General features: G+C 38.3%; 3 protein-coding genes across 4 annotated transcripts; 2 read left to right on the top strand and 1 right to left on the bottom strand.

The window, feature by feature from the left end:
- The first annotated feature begins 168 nt into the window (after positions 1-168).
- Positions 169-4,772, top strand: LOC134647892 (transcription initiation factor TFIID subunit 3-like). Of its 2 annotated transcripts, none has more exons than XM_063502267.1 (2): positions 169-242; positions 551-4,772. In XM_063502267.1, exon 2 carries the CDS (start codon positions 571-573, stop codon positions 4,132-4,134), a length of 3,564 nt encoding a protein of 1,187 aa, XP_063358337.1. In that variant the 5' UTR covers positions 169-242; positions 551-570; the 3' UTR covers positions 4,135-4,772. The 2 variants fall into 2 exon arrangements, with proteins under 2 accessions (XP_063358337.1, XP_063358328.1); XM_063502258.1 differs by having other exon boundaries at positions 180-396.
- Positions 4,773-7,861: 3,089 nt separating this feature from the next.
- LOC134647882 (AFG3-like protein 2) lies at positions 7,862-10,619 on the bottom strand. Its single transcript, XM_063502247.1, has 2 exons — positions 9,040-10,619; positions 7,862-8,830 (listed from the first exon to the last, which is right to left on the bottom strand). The coding sequence occupies exons 1-2, from the start codon at positions 10,493-10,495 to the stop codon at positions 7,947-7,949; spliced, it is 2,340 nt and encodes a 779-aa protein (XP_063358317.1). The 5' UTR covers positions 10,496-10,619; the 3' UTR covers positions 7,862-7,946.
- Positions 10,620-11,972: 1,353 nt separating this feature from the next.
- LOC134647878 (serine/threonine-protein kinase 40-like) lies at positions 11,973-19,715 on the top strand. The gene is made up of 8 exons (XM_063502233.1): positions 11,973-12,707; positions 13,906-14,166; positions 14,773-14,905; positions 15,222-15,402; positions 15,891-15,984; positions 17,125-17,304; positions 18,066-18,250; positions 19,239-19,715. The coding sequence occupies exons 1-8, from the start codon at positions 12,231-12,233 to the stop codon at positions 19,636-19,638; spliced, it is 1,911 nt and encodes a 636-aa protein (XP_063358303.1). The 5' UTR covers positions 11,973-12,230; the 3' UTR covers positions 19,639-19,715.
- The last annotated feature ends 256 nt before the right edge of the window (positions 19,716-19,971 follow it).

Here is a 19,971-nt window from a genome sequence, read left to right as displayed (position 1 = left end):
TGTAATTGGCGGTTGGCCCATAACTGTAGCTTTGCTGTAGCTGCATCTCTATTGAGCTGACGTTGGGCTGATATTGCCAAGGTGTGTAGACGCCTTAAAGAAAATATTTTATTCATCACTGAACGCATTGTAATGAGACCGCCATTTTTATAATTTGCACTAGTAACACCAAACATTGACAACCCAAAATGCAATCATGGCGCACGGGGTACTGTGTTTTTAGAATGCTGAGAAGTTTTTACGTAAACACTTCATTATTTTGCTTTGTAATCCATTTAAGTGTTTTTATAAATTATCCGTAACTATTGAAAATTGCAGTACTGCATACATGTGTGTCCCAAACTTCAAGTTTACGTCCATTCGCAATCTCATCTCTGTACTACTAGACACTTGCAGGTACTGGAGTCCTGAGAATTGCTGTTTTAGCCCTTCTGCCGTGTGTAACATGATAATATATGTGATATAAAACAAAAAACGCCGCAGTTTATTTATTTGTGGATTACGTACGTGTCATTTGTTTTAATAAATCCGGTATTTTAACTTGTTCCAGATAACTTTGTTGGTGTCATAATGTCAGAGGCGTACGCCCGTGAGATACTGCGAAGGAATGTTGCGCAAATATGCCAAACTATTGGTTGGAATGGTATAAACTCAACACCACTGGATATTCTGATGCATGTGCTTGAAAAGTACATCCATACACTTGGGACACAAGCCAACAGATATGCTGAGCAATTTAATAGGACTGAACCAAATTTACATGACCTAGGATTAGTATTTCGTGATCTAAACGTACATTTGCCCGAATTAGCAGAGTATACGCGCAGTGTTCCACCTGTGCCACCACCAGTCCCTGTTGAGAAGTTCCCGAGACCAAAAGATTCTAATTTGAATTTTTTGAAACCTGGCAGTCATGAAGTTGTCACTAGGCCAATGCATGTCCATGAACATCTTCCTCCCATGTACCCTGAAAAAGAACGGGATACCCCTATTGTGGCAGACACCATTGAAATCCGTCAAAATGGCATTGACACAGTTGAAACTTTTAGTACAACATGCACCAGCCCGGAAATATCAGTCACAGATAGTCCAAAGAAGTCTAAAGATATTTTCAAAAGACCAATTGACCCTGTCTCATTACCTAACAGTAAAAGGCCAAGATTACGGTTGGATGAGGAAGAGCGGACAAGAGAAATCAGTAGTGTCATGATGACTATGTCAGGCTTCCTATCTCCAGCCAGAGAAGGAAAACTTCCGGAAGCTAGGCCTCCCACTGTTATATCAGAGAAACACTATGACAAAAATAAAACAAACTCACATCATTCAAATATTGCAAAACCACCAACACTGGAAAAAGCTGATAAAAAGTCTAAGAAGAATAAACAGTTAAATGGAAAAATTATGAAAAGTAAAAGGAAAGACAAGACTCATAAAGGTGAGAGTAGTAAATCTAGAGATAGTAGTAAATCAGATAAATATCCTCCTGGATACCCAATAAAAAGTAAAGATGTCCATCCAACACATCATAATCATGTGACAATGCCAGCGCCAAGAGTGGCACCGCCTCATAAGCCACCTCTGCTGCACAGTCCAAGTCCTAGCCCAGGCCCTAGCCCAAGACCGTTGCTGCCACCACCAATGCCTGCCCCTGTTGTGGAGCCTGTCCGACCAGTCATAAAAGAGGAACCAATTGACATACCTCCACCACCACCACCACCAGTAGTCAACAAACATTTTGTAGTAGGTGAAGAGGCAATTCCAGTACCAAGGAAAATACCCATTCATAAATCACCCCTTGTTTCAAGTTCTATGCCAACCCACAAACAGCCAATATCAAATACTTTCTTACGTGATGTAGACATTAAAAAAGAAATCATTGATGAGGAAGAAAAATTGGCTTCCCAACCTGACAGATCAAAAATCAATATTTTTAAAAGAATATCGAACAAATCTAAAGAAGATAAAAACGCTCCAGAGGTTGTAACTGATAAAACACAGTCTGAAAGTATGATCTCAAAGATGCAGAATTCTGCACATGATAACCCAAGTGAAAGTGTTATCCATGATAATGTTAGGGTTAAATCTGAAAATGCAATTGTGAACAATAATGATAGTAGTGCGTTAGATTTGTCTAAAGATATGGACCTTAGAGCTAATGAAGTGATTAGCATTGATGATGATTCAATGGAAGCAAGTCCAATGGGTCACAAATTTATACCTCTAGATCTGCGTCCAGGTTTATCAATTAATAAATCCCTTCAAGCACCATATCCCAAAGATATAGCTAGTGTCAGTCCTAAAATTAATAAAAAAGAAAAGAAACACAAAGAAAAAAAAGATAAGGCGGCTGAAAAAGCAGCAAAACTAGAAGCAAAATTAATAAAGAAACAACAACAGCAGTTAGCATATGAAATGGCTAGAGCAGAGAAGCAGAAAATGAAATTAAGCAATATGAAATTACCAAAATCGAGTAGGCCAAAGAATGATTCAAAATTGCCACAAATGCATTCTGGGTTTCCATTCTTTCCAGCCATGCCTTCAGGTAGGGGCTTGATGCCTGGCCCAGGGTTAATACCAAACTCTAACTTCATACCGGGAGGTGATTTTCTCGCTTTAGCTAATAACCCAGCGTTAAGGGGTCTGCCACCCCCAGGATTACTACAAAACGCATTTTTAGGTCGCGGAGGTCCAGGTTTAATTCCTGGACCTGGTTTTCTGCCTGGTGCTCTTGGTCATGGCATGAATCCGCTCATGCCCTTAGGCAATTTCCCCCACTCCTCGCGTTCTTCTTCGAGTAAGATTCCTCCCATGTTGCGGCGTCCTAGCTTAGAAGTAATTCCTGTAGACAACGACGAAGATAGAAGTACGCATAAGTCTCCAATGTCTCGCGACAAGGAGAGACACGATAAGCACAAGTCACCAACCATTCCAAATATTCTTCAGAAACATAAAACAAAATCACATAAAGAACACAAGTCTAATATGTATAAAATGCCCCCTATACAACCTGATATTACGATAGAGTTAAATCCTCCTAAAGTAGATCCGGTGAGGCAAGAGCCGCCGAGACAGCCCCCCCCGCCTGCGCGAGTTGCCTCACCCGTGCCGGCGCCGGCGCCGCCGCCGCAGCCGGAGCCGCGGCCAAGACCAATAGAAACAACGAGCAGTGTTGTTCACGAGGTTTCGCAAGAACGAACCTTTGAGAAACCAGAAAAGAAAAAGGACAAGTCACATAAAAAAGAAAAGAAAGATAAAGATGGTATCAAAATTAAGAAAAAGAAAGATAAAAAGGACAAAATTAAGGATAAAAGCGAAAAGAAAAAGGATAAAGAGGAGAGACAGGAGGGTAAAGAAAAAATTAAAAAAGAAAAGAAAGATAAGAAAAAAGAAAAGACTGCCGACGGCTTGGTACCTAAACTGACTCTAAAGCTCAATTCATCTAACTCGAATTCACCCATGCCGCCGAGCTCTCCCGACATTTTCAAACTTAACATCAAACCGGTGGTTAAAAAGGAGCACGAAGAAAGCTCACCTCTCAAAGAGGAGCCCGTTTCGCGGGAACACAGTCGGTCTCCGGAACTTGCGCAAATATCAGCGCTCGTGACAGGACCACCGAAGCAGAAGCAATCAAAGCACAACCACCTCAGCGAAGTGGACGGTCCGGGATCGCCGCCGCCATCCAGCAGCTCCCCCACGCGGAAAAACCGGCCCCCCTCGAGTCACACAAAGTATAAGCGAATACTGTTCAAGCCATTGTCAAAGAAGGGTCATGTGGAACTCGACGACGAGGGAGCTTCTGCGTCAGAAGAGGCTACGGCTGCTCCGCCGATGTCGATGGATAAGCCGCCTAGCGGGCCGTTACCGACGCCGTTCTACATGGACGAGCAAGGGAACAAAATCTGGGTCTGTCCGGCTTGCGGAAGACCCGACAATGGCTCATCAATGATAGGCTGCGACGGCTGCGATGGCTGGTACCACTGGGTGTGCGTGGGCATCACGGTGGAGCCGGGTGCGACGGAGGACTGGTTCTGCAAGTCGTGCCTTGCGAAACGAGAGGCCATGGTGCTTGCGGGCGTCGCCTCCGGCAAGAAACGCGGACGTAAACCAAAAGGAGAAAAAAATCAGAGACTGTAATTGATTGCATTGCATTGCCTTGCATTGTTACTGAGATTAGGTATAAAAAAAATTCAGTTCGGTAGTAAATGAGCAATTGGAATGTGAATTGTTAATGGATTATTGTTGAATGATATCATGAGAAAAATGTTTTCATCATTTATAATTTTAATTGATAGGATAGTATAAGTATAGATGATAATTGAAAATTTTAACATAAAATGTTGAACATAAATAGTGTAGTTACTCGTAATAATTACCATAATTTTAATATTTTGTTACGATTTCTCTTAACAGCCGTCTCACGGATAAAGCGCCGAGCGGGCGTGTTATACACTTCACGCGTGTAATAAACATAGATGATAATATAAGATTCTTTTTATATTGTACAAAAACTGAATTTACTTAAGAAATTGGTGATGTATAAAGTATGTAATGTAGTGAATATTTAAATAAACAGATAAAGGCTGGATGTATTTTCAGTCAGTATTTGAATAATATTTTCATATTATAATTTTAATATAACCCTGTTTTTTTTTTGTTAAAGTTGTTCCTCCGATTTTTATGTACAGCATCATCAGTAATTAGGTACTTGGAGAGGGAGGCAATGTAAATTTTGATTTTAGCCAGTGGCCAATTAAATATATTGGTACTCGAAATTGTGGTAATTTATTGAAACTGCACCTTTTACCCCTTTAAATTCTTATTAATTTACATCACACTTGCGCAGTAAACGCAAGTGCAGCGGGAACTAAAAGTCCATTTATTTTTACTCCCACGGGAGTTAGCTTTTTTTTTTAAATTATGTCACTAATACAGACCAAGTAGGTTCTAAGTAGAATAGGTACTTGTTAATAAAGTCAATAAAATTAGGTACCCACTAACGTTTATGATTTAAATGTTTTGTTTATGTTTTAATAGTATTTTATGCAACCGTTTTTTAAAAGAGGTAAAAAAAAGCGAGTGGCGTGAGTAACAATTTGAGGCGAAGCCGAAAATTGTTAATAATAAAGACGCCACGAGTATTTTTTGACTCAGTTAAACAACGTTGCATACAATACTTTTTCTACGACTTTGAAATAAAATTGTAAATTTAACAAATATTTTTCATCAAGAAGTAGCAAAGAATGGAGGGTACGGGCGGGAAAAGAATGAGTGAAATAAAAAAAACGTTTAACCGAGTCAAAAAATACTCGTGGCGTCTTTATTAACAATTTTCGGCTTGGCCTCTAATTGTTACTCACGCCACTCGCCTTTTTTTGACCTCTCTTAAACAACGGTTGCATAAAATTAGGGTTGCCATACGTCCCGTATATACGGGACTGTCACCGTATTTAAGTATCACGTCCCGTAATTTTACTGGTCCCGTATTTTGTTGACCCTGCCTATAATATTTATTTATTTATTAATAGCGCTCTAGAACAGGGCTCTCCAAACCCCAGCTCCAAACAGCACCAACCATACATACACCCCCCCCGCGCGAAAGTTTCTGAGGCGCAATATGGCCCTCAGGTAAAAAAAGTTTGGAGACCCCTGCTCTAGAATACCACTGTCCCTTATCAGTACCGACTAATTATGGCAACCCTACATAATAGTAGTTTATGCAACAGTGATATAATAAGGGTTCTTAAAATTCAAGGGTCGAAGTTACAAAACGAGACGTAGTCGAGCTGCAGCAAAAAAAAAAAAAAAAAAACGAGTTATTATTAAAAAAAAAGAGTTATTATTAAAAAAAAAGAGTTATTATTTAAAAAAAGTTGAGTTATTATTTAAAAAAAAAAAGAGTTATTATTTAAAAAAAAAAGAGTTATTATTGTAAATGAAAACATACCTCTTTCAATCAAGATGATCGGAACTTGTATCTTTAAAAAAAATAAAGCAGTTGTATTATACTCATAAGATGACTGCTAGCAGTCATCTTATGAGCCTATAGACAAAGCATTCAAATGACATTGCTTTAGATATCACTGTCAGTCATTTAATTGACACATTTAAGTGCTGGAGTAGAAAAAATACTATAATGAGTAGAGACCATTAAACAATACAGACTGATACTTAAGTCGAAAATAAAAATGTGTAAACAAATCCAACTGTTCGTTTCACTAATTTTGTTAGTATAAATGACGCCATTTAAGCCAGTAAGATCTAATCATTAATGGCTAATAAATAGAAAATGCAGGTTTAGTCATACAACGTAGCGAGAATCATCATTGTTACAGATAGAGGGCGTTAATTAATTATTTACGTGCATAAGTAGGTACGTGTGAAATAGTTATTTGTACAACAAGAGATCAAAGTTTGATATTTCTTCGAGTGCTTATTTTGAGTCCCGTTCCCGTGCAAGCGAAAGATTCTATACTAGATTCACGAGCGTAGCGAGTGAATCTAATTTAGAATCTTGAGCGTAGTAAGGGACTCAAAATCGCACGAGATGTAAATAACTTTGATCTCGTGTGAGAAGCGAAGAAGAAGTGACCTCAGCAGTGAGAACATATTAGAGAACCCGAATGTAGAGAGAAAAATGTATTCCTTCTTCATCACTTACCTATTCACACATCTTTTCTTAAGATATACCAACAATTAAGTTTTCACCTCAGCAGCTCGAACAAGGGTACTTTGCTACTTAAAAACAGTGAGCAAAATCGCATTTTGCTCATTTTGTCTCACTCAGTGAGCAAAATACGATTTTGCTTTTTAAGTAGCAAAGTACCCTTGTTCGAGCTGCTGAGGTGAAAAAGTCATTTGGGTCAAGAGAGCCTACTTTATTTTCTCATATCCCAAAAATGTAGGTAGGTGGCCCATTTAGATCGGTCAGTATAGGAAAATCTGAAACTATAATACATACGACGATCTCTTCTTAGAAGCCATGTCATCGATTTTAGTAACACGAAAAACTGCATTCATACATTTAAAAAAAAATTGTACTCCGCTCGGGAATCGAACCCGGACGTTTTGAAAAATAAAACTAAAATTATTTCTATTTAGATATCGATTCTGTAGGTCTTAAGCAGTAAATGTTACTATGAAACATGATGTCTGAAATGAATAAAATGCATTGTTTTCATATCCTTTAATTTATTTTAGTAAGTTCGAAATTATCACCATTTTATTCAATGCATTTTACATACTTTTTTTTAAATGTATGAATGCAGTTTATCTCGTTAGAGGTACTAAAATCGATGACATGGTTCCTAAGAAGAGATCGTCGTATGTCTTATAGTTTCAGATTTTCCCATACTGACCGATCTAAATGGGCCACCCTGTATACTAGAATCTAGATTATCCTAGCTCGTACTGCCCGCCATATAAAATTAATGCTAAGGAATCGTTGATTTTAGGGACGAAAGTGAAACAACAATAGACTGGAATTTATTTACTTCATAAAGAGTGCGTACATGTCTGTAAAACTCTTAAAAGAGTAAGTAATAAATAAATAAATACACTAAATACTGATTTACTAACTTGCGGGATCATGGATCGGGACATTACTTGGATCTTCCGTAATTGCGTACAGTTACTTATTAGTGTATTACTGTTATTATGTATAATATATCAGTCAGTAGTTCTATTAACTGCCAAATAAATGCAATAAATTCAAATTGACCCATGTTGCTTCTGTAGATGTTTAGAGTAAATAACCTATCTTGAAAAATGTAAAAGTTTTGATTTAATTCCAGATTTTAATTCACTCATCTACAACAAATAAAACAAAACAATCTCAATGACTGTAAACAAAAAAAGCTTTAAATCTTAAAGGTAATTAAAATATTTATTTCACATAAAACTGACTAACAATTCAACAATCTACTATAATCATTAATCGTAATCACACCCTAGTTTTTACTTGGACTAGTGGCAGTACTAGTACTCGTTTTGGATTCTTTTATACTTTCTGGGGCTGGTACAGTTGGTTTGTCTTTGTTCCAATCTTTAAGTCCCTCTGGCAATGTGGTGTCCTCGTCTAAAGATCCTGTGCCTTCGACAAACTCCTCGTAGGTGCTCTTTTCTGGGAAAGGCCTAGGTCCAAGTAACTCAATCATATCATCTCTACTCAAAATCTCTTGCTTTAGCAACCTTTCTGCTACTTTTATGATGTTCTCCTTATGCTGAGTCAATAAGGTTGTTGTGTGCTTATGTGCTGAATCAATTAATACTCTGACTTCACCATCAATCAGTTCAGCCGTTTTCTCTGAATAGGGCTTATCTATGACCATTTCACCTGGCTGTGGCATTTCAAATGATACATTACCAACTTTAGGGTTCATGCCATAGTGAACTATTTGGGCATAGGCACTCTGAGTTATCTTTTTTAAGTCATCTTGTGCTCCTGTGGTGATTCTACCAAAGAACAGCTCTTCACTAACTCTTCCACCTAGAGTCATACACATTCTGTCAAACAGTTGTTCCTTGCTGTAAAGGTATTGTTCTTTTGGCAAATACTGGGCATACCCAAGACCCTTTCCCCTTGGAATGATAGAGACCTTAAGCAAAGGGTCTGCATGCTGCAGGAACCAGCCGGCAACAGCATGTCCTGCCTCATGGTATGCAACTATCTTTCTTTCTTCCGGCTGTAGTACATTCGATTTCTTTTCCATGCCAGCCACCACCCTCTCAATAGCTTGTTCAAAGTTCTTCAGGGTGATGTTGTGCGCCAGCTCTCTGGCAGCTATCAGGGCAGCCTCATTGCACACATTTGCTATGTCTGCACCAGTGAAACCTGGAAATAATAATAAAAATATTATTACTCAATTATTAATACAAGTTGTTGATAGTTCTTTAGCTTGCTGCTGCTGCTGGTGATACATAAGTTTTTAGCACATGAGTTGTCTAATTAAAATATAAAGGGAAAAGGAGTTTTGCTCCTTTTGATTCATCTACATTGTAAATTAGCTTCAAAGAAACAATTTAAACACTAGCTAGATTTACCTGGAGTTAATGCAGCCATTTTTCGTGCTAGGTTCTCCTTGTTTATGGTAGTCTTTAATGGTTGAAGATGTACTTTGAAAATGGAGGCCCTGCCCTTAATATCTGGTGCTGGTACAAATATTTGTCTGTCAAATCTCCCTGGTCGCAACAAGGCTTTATCGAGGATGTCGACCCTGTTAGTGGCTGCTAGAACAACAACATTAGTGGTAGTGTTGAACCCATCCATTTCTACCAGCAGTTGGTTAAGAGTGTTCTCCTGTTCTGAATGGCCTCCAAAGCTGCGTCCACCCCTCTTTCTACCCACTGCATCAATTTCATCAATGAATAAAATGCAAGGGGCATGTTTACGAGCCATTGCAAACATGTCTCTAACTCTCGAAGGACCAACACCAACAAACATCTCCAGGAACTCAGATCCAGAAACTGTGAGGAATGGGACATTTGCTTCCCCAGCAGTTGCTTTCGCCAGCAGAGTTTTACCAGTGCCTGGGGGCCCAGTGAGTAGAGCACCTTTGGGTATCTTGGCTCCCAAATCTAGGTACTGCTGAGGGTTCTTGAGAAAATTGACAAACTCCATAATCTCAATCTTGGCTTCCTCACAGCCAGCAACATCTTGGAATTTTACACCAATGTCAGTTGGATTTATTAGTTTTGCAGTTGATTCCATCACTCCTCCAAAGAGGCCACCACCTTTGCGGCCTCCACGGCCCATCATGTCGGCCGAGCGGCGCATCATGTAAATTAAGAACCCAATTATGAGCAGAGTAGGCAACATGCCAGTTAAACTAGATGCTTCCACTTCGGTTTTATAAATCACAGAAATAAAATTTGGTGGATCAACATTCATTTCAATTTGTGCGTTTTCCAAGTTTCTCTCAAAGGAATCCACACTGCCAATAGCAAACCAGATAACCTTGTTCTCGAGCGCTGCTCCCGGTTGTAACTTCACTCTTACCCATTTTTTATTAATCACTTCAAGCTTTTCCACGAGTCCCTTATTCAGATACTGATTAACGAAATCTCTCCAACTTATTTCTCTATATCTAAGTTCGAAGTAGGCTATCGAGACGAGTAAGGTTACGACACCCATTGCACCGAACATCATCCATTTTTCCCTGTCGCCACCTTCGTAGGAGCCGCGACCTCCACTACTACCAGGGCCTGTGTTTGAAAACATGTTCATATTCCATTTGTCATCTCTTGACGAGCTTGGTCTGGATGGCGGGGGTGAGCTTTTTGACGGCGCTGGGCTGTCATCTTTGTCCGGCTTTTTCTGTTGCTTTTGACTTGTTCCAGGTTGGAAATATTTTTCAAAGCCCTTAGGAGGTTTCTCACAAAATCTGTACCACTGATTCAGAACGGAATCCAGTGCCGCAACGCTGACTGGTTGAATTTTATGGCCATTGAATTGCAATTTTGATAACTGAGTTTGGGTTAACCTGAGCCCTTTCCACATGCTGATATATAGAAATGACTATTTACAATGATTAATGTTGATTTATATTTCACAATACTATTGAAAATTAACTGAGAATAACGTCATAACAATTATTGTGTGAGAACTGTGAGATGACTTATGACAATTTGACAAACACGGTTAAGAAATTTCTTGTCAGTCTATTTACGGTTCGGTGCAGCACTGACTTATAGCCAGTGTTGCCAACTCGGATTTTGAAAAAATGCTAGACTAATGCCGAGAATATGCCAAAAAATTGCTATTTTTTTTAAATATGCAATAAAAATGCTAAAATTTCACTTGAAAAGGGCACTTAAAAATAATATGGTGTCTGAAAATATGCAGTAAATTACACCGTTGTTTGTTATTTATAGTCTGTCAAGCCATTTCCGTCGGTAGAAAAAAGCGGCAAATTTAAAAAATGTAGGCGCGAGGGGCAATCGACCCATAGAAAATTTGAATTTTGATGCCAAGGCGAGTGAAAATATGCCAGTTCTGGCATTAATTATGCCAAGTTGGCAACACTGCTTATAGGTAGGGCGAGAAACGAGACATCTTATCGGTAATATTGTACTTAAAGTGATAACACAGTTAACACACTATCGCACCGCACCGCGACCTTGGAGCGTCGCACCCATAAGTGAGAGCGAGAAACAGATATCTCTCTCTCGCTCTCACTTATGGGTGCGACCATAGAAGGTAGGATCCTATAGAAGTGGTATACGCGTGTCTCCGTGAGTTGAGTATTTGTTGCCCACCATATCCATACTATACTGGGTCAACCAAATCTTGTCAGTAAATAGGAACAAAAAAAACTATACTCATCCTTTTCTTTTGTGTGCTAGTACTAGTGTAAGACAAAGATAGTATAATTCTCTCTGTCTATGTTTGAAATCAAACAGACCTTTGACACACTATAATTTATGGTGGGGAATAAAAAATATGTGAGACTGTGACAAGAACAAACAATAATAGCGCTTTCGCTGCTACTCCTACTGAAAGATACATAAGACTATCCCGTTCGGTCATTTCCCCCCCCCCCCCCCCCCTCATGCTCGATCCAGTTAAAATACTAGATTCATGGGTGCGACGCTCCAAGGTCGCGGTGCGGTGCGATAGTGTGTAAGGGGCCTTACTTCAAAAGAGTAGAAATTAAATAGTGGCAATACTGTAGTGTCATCCCTTTCAAATCAATCTAAAGAAAACGGGATGACACTACAGTATTGCCAATTTTTAAATTCTACTCTTTTTTTGTCAGTTTATAATCAGTATAATGTATAATCGATGAAATTAATAATATAGTTCGTCAAACAAAATTTGTCAGTAAATAAGAACAAAAAAAACTACACATCTTTTTCTTTTGGCTGCTAGTACTAGTGTAAGACAAAGATAGTATGATTCTTTCTATCTATTTTTGAAATGAGACACAGACAGTCCATTCATCCATGACACAACGTGAATAAAAATTGTATTGCAGCTTTAAGTTCAGAAATTGTATTGAAAAGAAATAATTTCTAAACAGAACAGAAATCAGACATTTCATTTTCGCAGAAATATGAAGTAAATAATATGGTTTACTAATTTTACTTTCCTGCTATTGCCAACGGGTAAATGAATGAAGTGATATGTGTGTTAATAGTGTATGTACAGATTTATAATATTAGTTCATCAATTTCTTTACATAAAGTGGGTGAAGTAAGTGAACTCGGTAAAAATAAACGCAGGTATTGTCATTATGGATCAAGATAAATCCGAAGGCAGTTCAAACGCACCAAACCCTGGAAAGAGGCCACGGCCGTTTTTATTACAGCCATGTCCAAAGATCGCTCGATTGTCCATGTACGACAAACCATCAACCAATTGCCAGAAAAGTCCTAGGACCAGTGTGCCAAAGAAGAATAAACTTTCATATGATATTAGTGATGTCCCAGCCTCTGGCACTCCCGTGCCAGAGAAACGTGTTCGTAAGGCTGGGCCGTATCTTTTAGGGCCTAAACTGGGTCCGAGTCCTGTGAAAAGTATAGTTCAATGTTTGGCTAGAAAAGAAAAGACTGATGATTTTTATCAAATAAAAATTTTGACTTTACGCCATGAGGATCAAGCTGAGACACAGGATGACAGGCAGGGGAAGATGCTACTGCACACTGAGTATTCTTTATTGTCACTATTGAAGGATCAAGATGGAGTGATACATCACCATGGACTATTTAAGGTAAAAATAAAACCACTAAAATCAATACAGTAAAACCCATTCATATTCATTCTGTTGTTGCACCATTAATAAGCAATAACAATACATTAAAATACATTACAAAAACAACAGATTAGGCAGTACTATGCAATCTTGTAGCTGTGTATGTATATTTACAACTTTGCTAGCAGCATATTGGTATTCAGTATATTCGGCAAGTGTTCAATATTTTCAATGTTCATTTTCGGCTGAATTATTTGATTATAGTGCCAACTGCCAAATACGTTTTATAATATGTCATTAAAAGTGTTGAAATGCATGATAAGATATGTTGTATCTGTTTTGATTATTTGGCAAGGGTTGAAAATTTGTTTTTCACTATTAATTTTCCATGACCTTTGACTCATTTTTTGACTCGAGGTATTAAGGACCTTTAGATCTTTTATTTTTAAGGAATTTTCTCAAACTTATTTCATATTGTAACTTTTTACGGTTCCGTAGCCAAATGGCAAAATACGGAACCCTTATGGATTCGTCATGTCTGTCTGTCTGTCTGTCTGTCTGTCCATCTGTCCGTCTGTCTGTCCGTTCGTATGTCACAGCTACTTTTTTCCGAAACTATAAGAACTATACTGTTGAAACTTGGTAAGTAGATGTAATCTGTGAACCGCATTAAAATTTTCACACAAAAATAGAAAAAAAAACAATAAATTCTGGGGGTTCCCCATAATTAGAACAGGTCTTCAAAAATGAGGTTGAGGTTGAGGTTTCTAATATAATTTTTTTCTAAACTGAATAGTTTGCACGAGAGACACTTCCAAAGTGGTAAAATATGTGTCCCCCCCCTGTAACTTCTAACATAAGAGAATGATAAAACTAAAAAAAATATATGATGTACATTACCATGCAAACTTCCACCGAAAATTGGTTTGAACGAGATCTAGTAAGTAGTTTTTTTTAATACGTCATAAATCCCCTAAATACGGAACCCTTCATGAGCGAGTCCGACTCGCACTTGGCCGCTTTTTTTATTTGTGTAGCTGCAAATGATTTTTTTTTGTTAGACTATGACACTGTGTTGCTGCTGTTTGAGGCTTAGTTTAAAATTAAATTTAAATTGTGTTAAACAATACAATTTTAGCTGGGTAAATGATACTGTTTTTGTGCATAGGTGTAGTATTATTTAAGTTACCTCCAAACATCATATTTATTTTTCCAGGATTATGCTTTAGAGGAAGCTCCCAGTTATTTGGGATCTAACCGAGCATACAAAGGCAGCGGATCTGGCCGTATCTACACTGGGCGTGTCCGGGAGCGGCTCTTTCTAGTACTTGACTGTGTAAATGCTCACCAGTTTAGTGAGAAAGGTAGTGAGCTGATCAATCTCCAGCAATATGTTACAAAAGTCAAGAAGGTTCCAGAAAAGGAGGCACTGTTGATCTTCTATGATATTGTGAGGGTTGTTGCTAATATGCATAAGGTAATTTTATATACTTAGTTTGTTGAAAAAATTACTAAATACTGAATGTTTAAAAATGACAATTTGTGACTAAGAATCAGAAGGGGTTATTAGTTTAGGTGTAGTTATCACAGACATTTTGTGAAGCTATTCATTTCAGTATGATTGGTCTGCCCTTTGTCTACCTATTTTAAAACTGAATGAGTTTCATATATTATGTCTAATTTTGGAAACACACCTAAAGCATCTGGGCATCTTCTCCAATTCCAAATAACCCCTCCTTCCACAATTAGGTAATAACAAGGATGAATGTATTCTTAGCCTCACTCATTGTTTACCATAATTATTTAGTCAGCATTAATTGTTTCATTCTGCTCCATCACCAAAACACCATTCTCTTGCCTTACAGAACAAATAAAATTATTTTGTTCTTTTGCCCTACAGAACAAAATAAAATTATTTTGGAACAACTTGTTTCCATTTGATGGGCATCTTATAGGTACTTAAATAAAATTTTCGTATGATAACATTTTAATGAAACTTACCAAAAACATTATTCAGTCAGAAAAAAGAAAACGAGATATTTGTTAGTGTGGTTTGAAATGCACTTACTTTATAATATTACAGAGAAATGTTGTGCACCGGGATCTGAAGCTGGGCAACATTGTGTTGAACCAGAGAACTGGCCGCATCACCATCACAAACTTCTGCCTCGGGACTCACCTGGGCAGTGACAGGGACTTATTAAAAGATCAAAGAGGTATTTGTGTCTTCTTTGTCATACATAATTATACAATGCACAGTTGGTGCCCTCACTTAGTATCCTTGCATAATATACACTGTACTATTCAAAGCAGTAAAGTTAATGAAAACAGTAAGCATACTAAACATAAAATATATCGACTTTTTTTTTCTTGAGTTTTAATGAATAAGAGTGTTAATCTTCAAAGAAAACAGAGTTCTGCGGAAATGGCTTCTGTTCAGTCCCGTCATGTCACATGCATGAGTATATGTTACAACTTACAACATACATTATGTAAAACGCGCCAAATATTATACAAGTTTTCTCATTCCAGGGTCCCCAGCCTACATATCACCAGATGTCCTAATGTGCAAGCCATACCTTGGCAAGCCATCAGACATGTGGGCGTTGGGGGTTGTGTTATACACCATGTTGTATGGCCAGTTTCCATTCTGCGACACAAGTCTCGCGCAGCTGTTTAGTAGGATACAGGCGGCCAGTTATAATATACCGCCGTAAGTTTTGGTCTTTATTATACACTTAAATACTGTGACGAAACAAGCAGGTGTAAATTTTTTTAAAATATTGGTTAAGAGCAACGCACGGTTTGCGGAGGTTGCGGGTTCAAGTCCTACGGGAAGCGTAACTTTTTCCATTTTATCCTTTAATATAAAATGTAGGTGTCAATTAGTTGTCAAATGTTATTGATACAATAGGTAATATGATATTCTTAAGATTGATTTAGAAGCAATTATGTAGTAATTGGTTTTTTAATTAAGATAATTATTGCCTTTTCTACAGCAACATTTGCACGAAAAGGTGCAATAGATTTGACTCACCTTTGTAAGTTTACTCCACAGTGGCAGATTAAGCAATTTTGTGTAATAAATATTACTAAAAAATAAAAATTGAGCAATTATGGTAGGAATTGTGTAATTAATTTCTAATGTTTTGCAATCAGGTATTAAAGATGTTAACATTAAAGAAAATTTAACTATTGCAGCGATGGTAACTCTGTTCAAGTTTCGGACAGCACGGTGTTCCTTATCCAGAGGTTGCTGGTGAAAGACCCGAAACACAGACTGTTGGCAGATGAGGTAAGAGGGCGTTTTCTAAAATAAATATCGAAAACCTGATTCTCACAGATCCTGGTGTTTTTGGGTTCTTTCAACTCAGAATCACTAGCATATTCAATTCTGATGATAAAATAAAATGTCCCAAAAATTTGTATGAAAATAATTGTACGTCACGCACATACAAGTGAAAAAATTTTTCATACTAAAACGTGACGTAATGGAATGGACATTTTAGGATATCTTTTTTTAATGGCGGGATGGAGAATGCTGTCGATTCTGAGTAGAATGAGCCCAAGAAAGTGCAGATTTGAAAGAATCAGGTTTTCAATATTTATTTTAGAAAACGCCCAATGAAATATTTCCTTGTAACGCAATCTTGCTAAGGACATGTTTTTATTTATGGACCTTTCGCACTACCAAAGTAAATTAGTAAATAGTAGATGAGGTGTAAAGTCTAACCCCCTTACTCATAAACGCGCTACAGTCCTCAATTAGCTAATAATCGTTTGTCTTTATCTGTCATTTTGCCTTACGTATTTGTAAGAAAGGGATAAAACATAATTTAACTAAATCAGGCCCGTAACGTTTTATGAATAAATGTCGTTCGTTGAATTTGGCAGCAGAAGTAGATGTCTCCGTACGGCCCCGTACATTAAGCGGTACCTTTGATCGTCATAAGTTACCGCAAAACATAAACCGCACCGTATAGTGCCATCTAGTTTAGCTATCAAAATCAGTGGCACGATTTTTCCTTGATTATACACCTCTTCCGTAATCAATATATCTTCTTTAAGCTGAACTGCTCCCATTTTATTGTACAGGAGGTAGGGAGAGAGGGAAGGGGGAGGGGAAGGGGGGGGCAATAGCGTCAGTCTGTGGCAAAAGTGCAAGGTCATTGTCACTACAACACCCACCATGCCTCATATCACTACATAGTATAAAACAAAGTCGCTTCCCTCTGTCTGCCTGTCCGTATGCATGCTTAGATCTTTTACGAAACGTATTTTGCGGTTTTTTTTTTATAGATAGAGTGATTCAAGAGGAAGGTTTATGTACCTATAATTTGTTAACCCGTGCGAAGCCGGGGCGGGTCGTCATATTCTAAACTAAATATGGATATGCAAGAATGAATCCAATATTACAAATAATAATATTCTCCAGGTGCTAGATCAGCTATCGAGTATCATAGCTAGCTCGGTGATAGTCCCGAGCGTCCCCGACGACCTGCAGGTGGTGCCCGAGGTCGTGCTGGAGGAAGACAGGGTCAAAGAGAAACCTGACGAGATTAAGGCGCTCACTCCGGTGCCGGACCACTGTGCGGAGAGAGTGCAGACTGCTAGTGTGAGTATAGTATACTGTAAAGATTGATTGATGGAAGGCTAATAGTTGACTTAACAAATGTGACTTCATTTCAATTCAAATTGTTTAACTGTTTAACCGCCAGCAATTTTTGATCGAGCTTGCTCGTGTCGCCACCGACCGTAATTGTACCACGCAGAGTAAGGTTGGCATAGTTACGGGAGTTATAAATGTATTGTAAAAACCAAATCAGATCTTTGTCTTATTTATACTATGGCGAAATGAGCTGGATATGTAATGTCTTATATATCAGACTCTGGCGGTTAAAGGGTTAATACGGTGTAAACGTCCATGTCATCACAATTGTCACAAACATACAAAATAAGAAACACACACACAAACCTAAAACTAATTTAAGTCTAAACGATACACTTGTCAATTAATTAAAAGATAAAACATTACACAATACATATTAATAACCGCAAAATAAATTCTTAAAATAAATATATAATAATTTATTAATGTCCATAAAATTCATTAACACTATAAAAGGCCCTATCGATTAGGTAAGTATTTTTTTAGTTTATTGACAAACATCTCATAAGAAGTTACCTCTTTGATTTCTCAAAATGTACACAAAATGTACACACATTTGTTTTACGGCGGCCGAATAGTCGTCGCTACGGCCAAGAGTATGGCCGAATATTTGGTATCGGTATTCGGCCTAAACCACTATTCGTGGCATCTCAAAATGCAACCATGCCAGCAATGGACACTAAAAAGTCGCTTCCCGCACATTTCAGGAGGACGTCGGCGTATACTGCGTCCCCCTGCCGGACTTCCTAGCTCTGAACTTCCCAAGTTCGAGTCAGGCGAGTGCGCAGACGCAGACTGGCGACGTGGCGTCGCCCGCGCAGGGCCAGCGCCATGTCACCGTGCAGCGGATAGGCCGGGACGCGAGGCCTCTCAACCACTCGGAAATTGCCAGGTACTTACCTACATAAACGATCAATGGGCTACATGACTAATTTTTTTTATGGTATCAATCGATCGGGTTTGTTTTTAGGATCAAATGTCTATATGGGACCCATTGCATTAAAGTAACACAAAAGTCAGAAATTGTAGTCCGACAGTCGCACTTGACTCGCGAAACGCCCTATACAAAACGGCCAGAGGCCGTGACGTCATCGCCCATCTTGTAGTATGGACAAAACAAGAAAATTGCGTTTTTGTCGGTGAAATATTGCGTTTATGTATATAGTTGCTATACAATATTTTTTTGGATGAAATGTAAGGAATCGAATGGTACCCTTACTTTTATCGTTTTACGAAGTTAAAAAAAACTTAAATTTTGGTCCTGTAATTTTTCAATATTTTATTTTAATAAATAAATTATTGTGATAAATTGCTCGTTTGCTATCTATTTTACTAGATTTTGTTATAAAATTCAACATGTGTCATCATCCCTATTGTTATCTAAATAATATAAAACATCCAAAAAAGTGGTATGTTTTTTTCTATGTATGCTACCTCAGAACTCCGTTATTTCTCAACCGATTTGAATTTTTTGGGTTCCGTACCCAAAGGGTAAAAACGGGACCCTATTACTAAGACTCCGCTGTCCGTCTGTCAGTCTGTCCGTTTGTCTGTCATCAGGCTGTAACTCATGAGCCGTGATAGCTGAACAGTTGAAAATTTCACATGACGTATTTCTGTTGCCGCTATAACAACAGACACAAAATAAAATAAATATTTAAGTGCGGCTCCTGTACAACAAACGTATTTTTTTTGCCGTTTTTTGCGTAATGGTACCCTTGGTGTGCGAGTCCGACTCGCACTTGGCGGGACCTAACCTTTATCAAGGCAGAGGCATTTTGCGACCACATGCGGCACTCCAAACATTTAATGAGTAAGACTGATATTCAACTACTTTTTTAACGGTCAGCCCGGATTACAATTTAAACAATTTTTTACAGGTACCAACACATGTTCACGAACAACCAATCTAGAGAGCGCACTGAACCGCCCCGGCAGAACTTTGTCCCCGAATCTCGGCCAGAGAACTCCAGGCTCCGAGCTTTAGCCCAAAGGATCCCCCGGCTCAACCCCATAGTCGCCAGCACCTCCGGACAGTCTACTTCGGGCACTTCTACTGACTTTCGGGTCATCCCATGGTCCGAAAGATCTAGGTTACAATTTGATAGATCACTAGACCAAGACTATGTTCTAAGGTTACCGCTTCTGGAACTGGCTAGATTGCCGCACCACACCGCAAACAGGATCCTGAACCCGCCGCCGGTGCATACGGTGAATTTAGAGTCGGTTATGAACAACCCGAGACCGCCTGCTGATAATAACGAGTTTGATTATAATTAGAAAAATATTTCTGTCTATAGGAGTTTGAACTTAATTGTTGTTTTTACTTATTTGACTCAAACTCTGTGCAACTACGTAGGTGTGGGTAGTGGGTGTTATGAATTGGATATATGTTAGTGTATTTATTACATATGAACGCTCAGTAGTAGTAATCCTGTTCTAGCCAATTTTATCATTATGTACATATCGTTGCTTATCATGAATAGTGGCATAAAACAAAATTAAATGCCATGCGATTTTAATTCGTACCAGTAAAAGATAGAGTATTAAATGCAATGGCATTTCATTTTGAGTTGTGCCACTATTCATGATACGCAACGATACAAGTATGTT

Source organism: Cydia amplana, chromosome 1, assembly GCF_948474715.1.
Source record: "Cydia amplana chromosome 1, ilCydAmpl1.1, whole genome shotgun sequence".
Lineage (NCBI taxonomy): Eukaryota > Metazoa > Arthropoda > Insecta > Lepidoptera > Tortricidae > Cydia > Cydia amplana.
Note: the sequence above shows the minus strand (reverse complement) of the source record. Positions and strands in the feature narration are given on the sequence as shown.

Coding starts and splice junctions, on each gene's coding strand:
- LOC134647882 (XM_063502247.1), bottom strand. CDS start 10,495: ATGTGGAAAGGGCTCAGGTTAACCCAAACTCAGTTATCAAAATTGCAA. Junction 8,831..9,039: donor AATGGCTGCATTAACTCCAG/GTAAATCTAGCT, acceptor TATTATTTCCAG/GTTTCACTGGTGCAGACATA.
- LOC134647892 (XM_063502267.1), top strand. CDS start 571: ATGTCAGAGGCGTACGCCCGTGAGATACTGCGAAGGAATGTTGCGCAA.
- LOC134647878 (XM_063502233.1), top strand. CDS start 12,231: ATGGATCAAGATAAATCCGAAGGCAGTTCAAACGCACCAAACCCTGGA. Junction 14,167..14,772: donor TTGTTGCTAATATGCATAAG/GTAATTTTATAT, acceptor ATAATATTACAG/AGAAATGTTGTGCACCGGGA. Junction 18,251..19,238: donor AACCACTCGGAAATTGCCAG/GTACTTACCTAC, acceptor AATTTTTTACAG/GTACCAACACATGTTCACGA.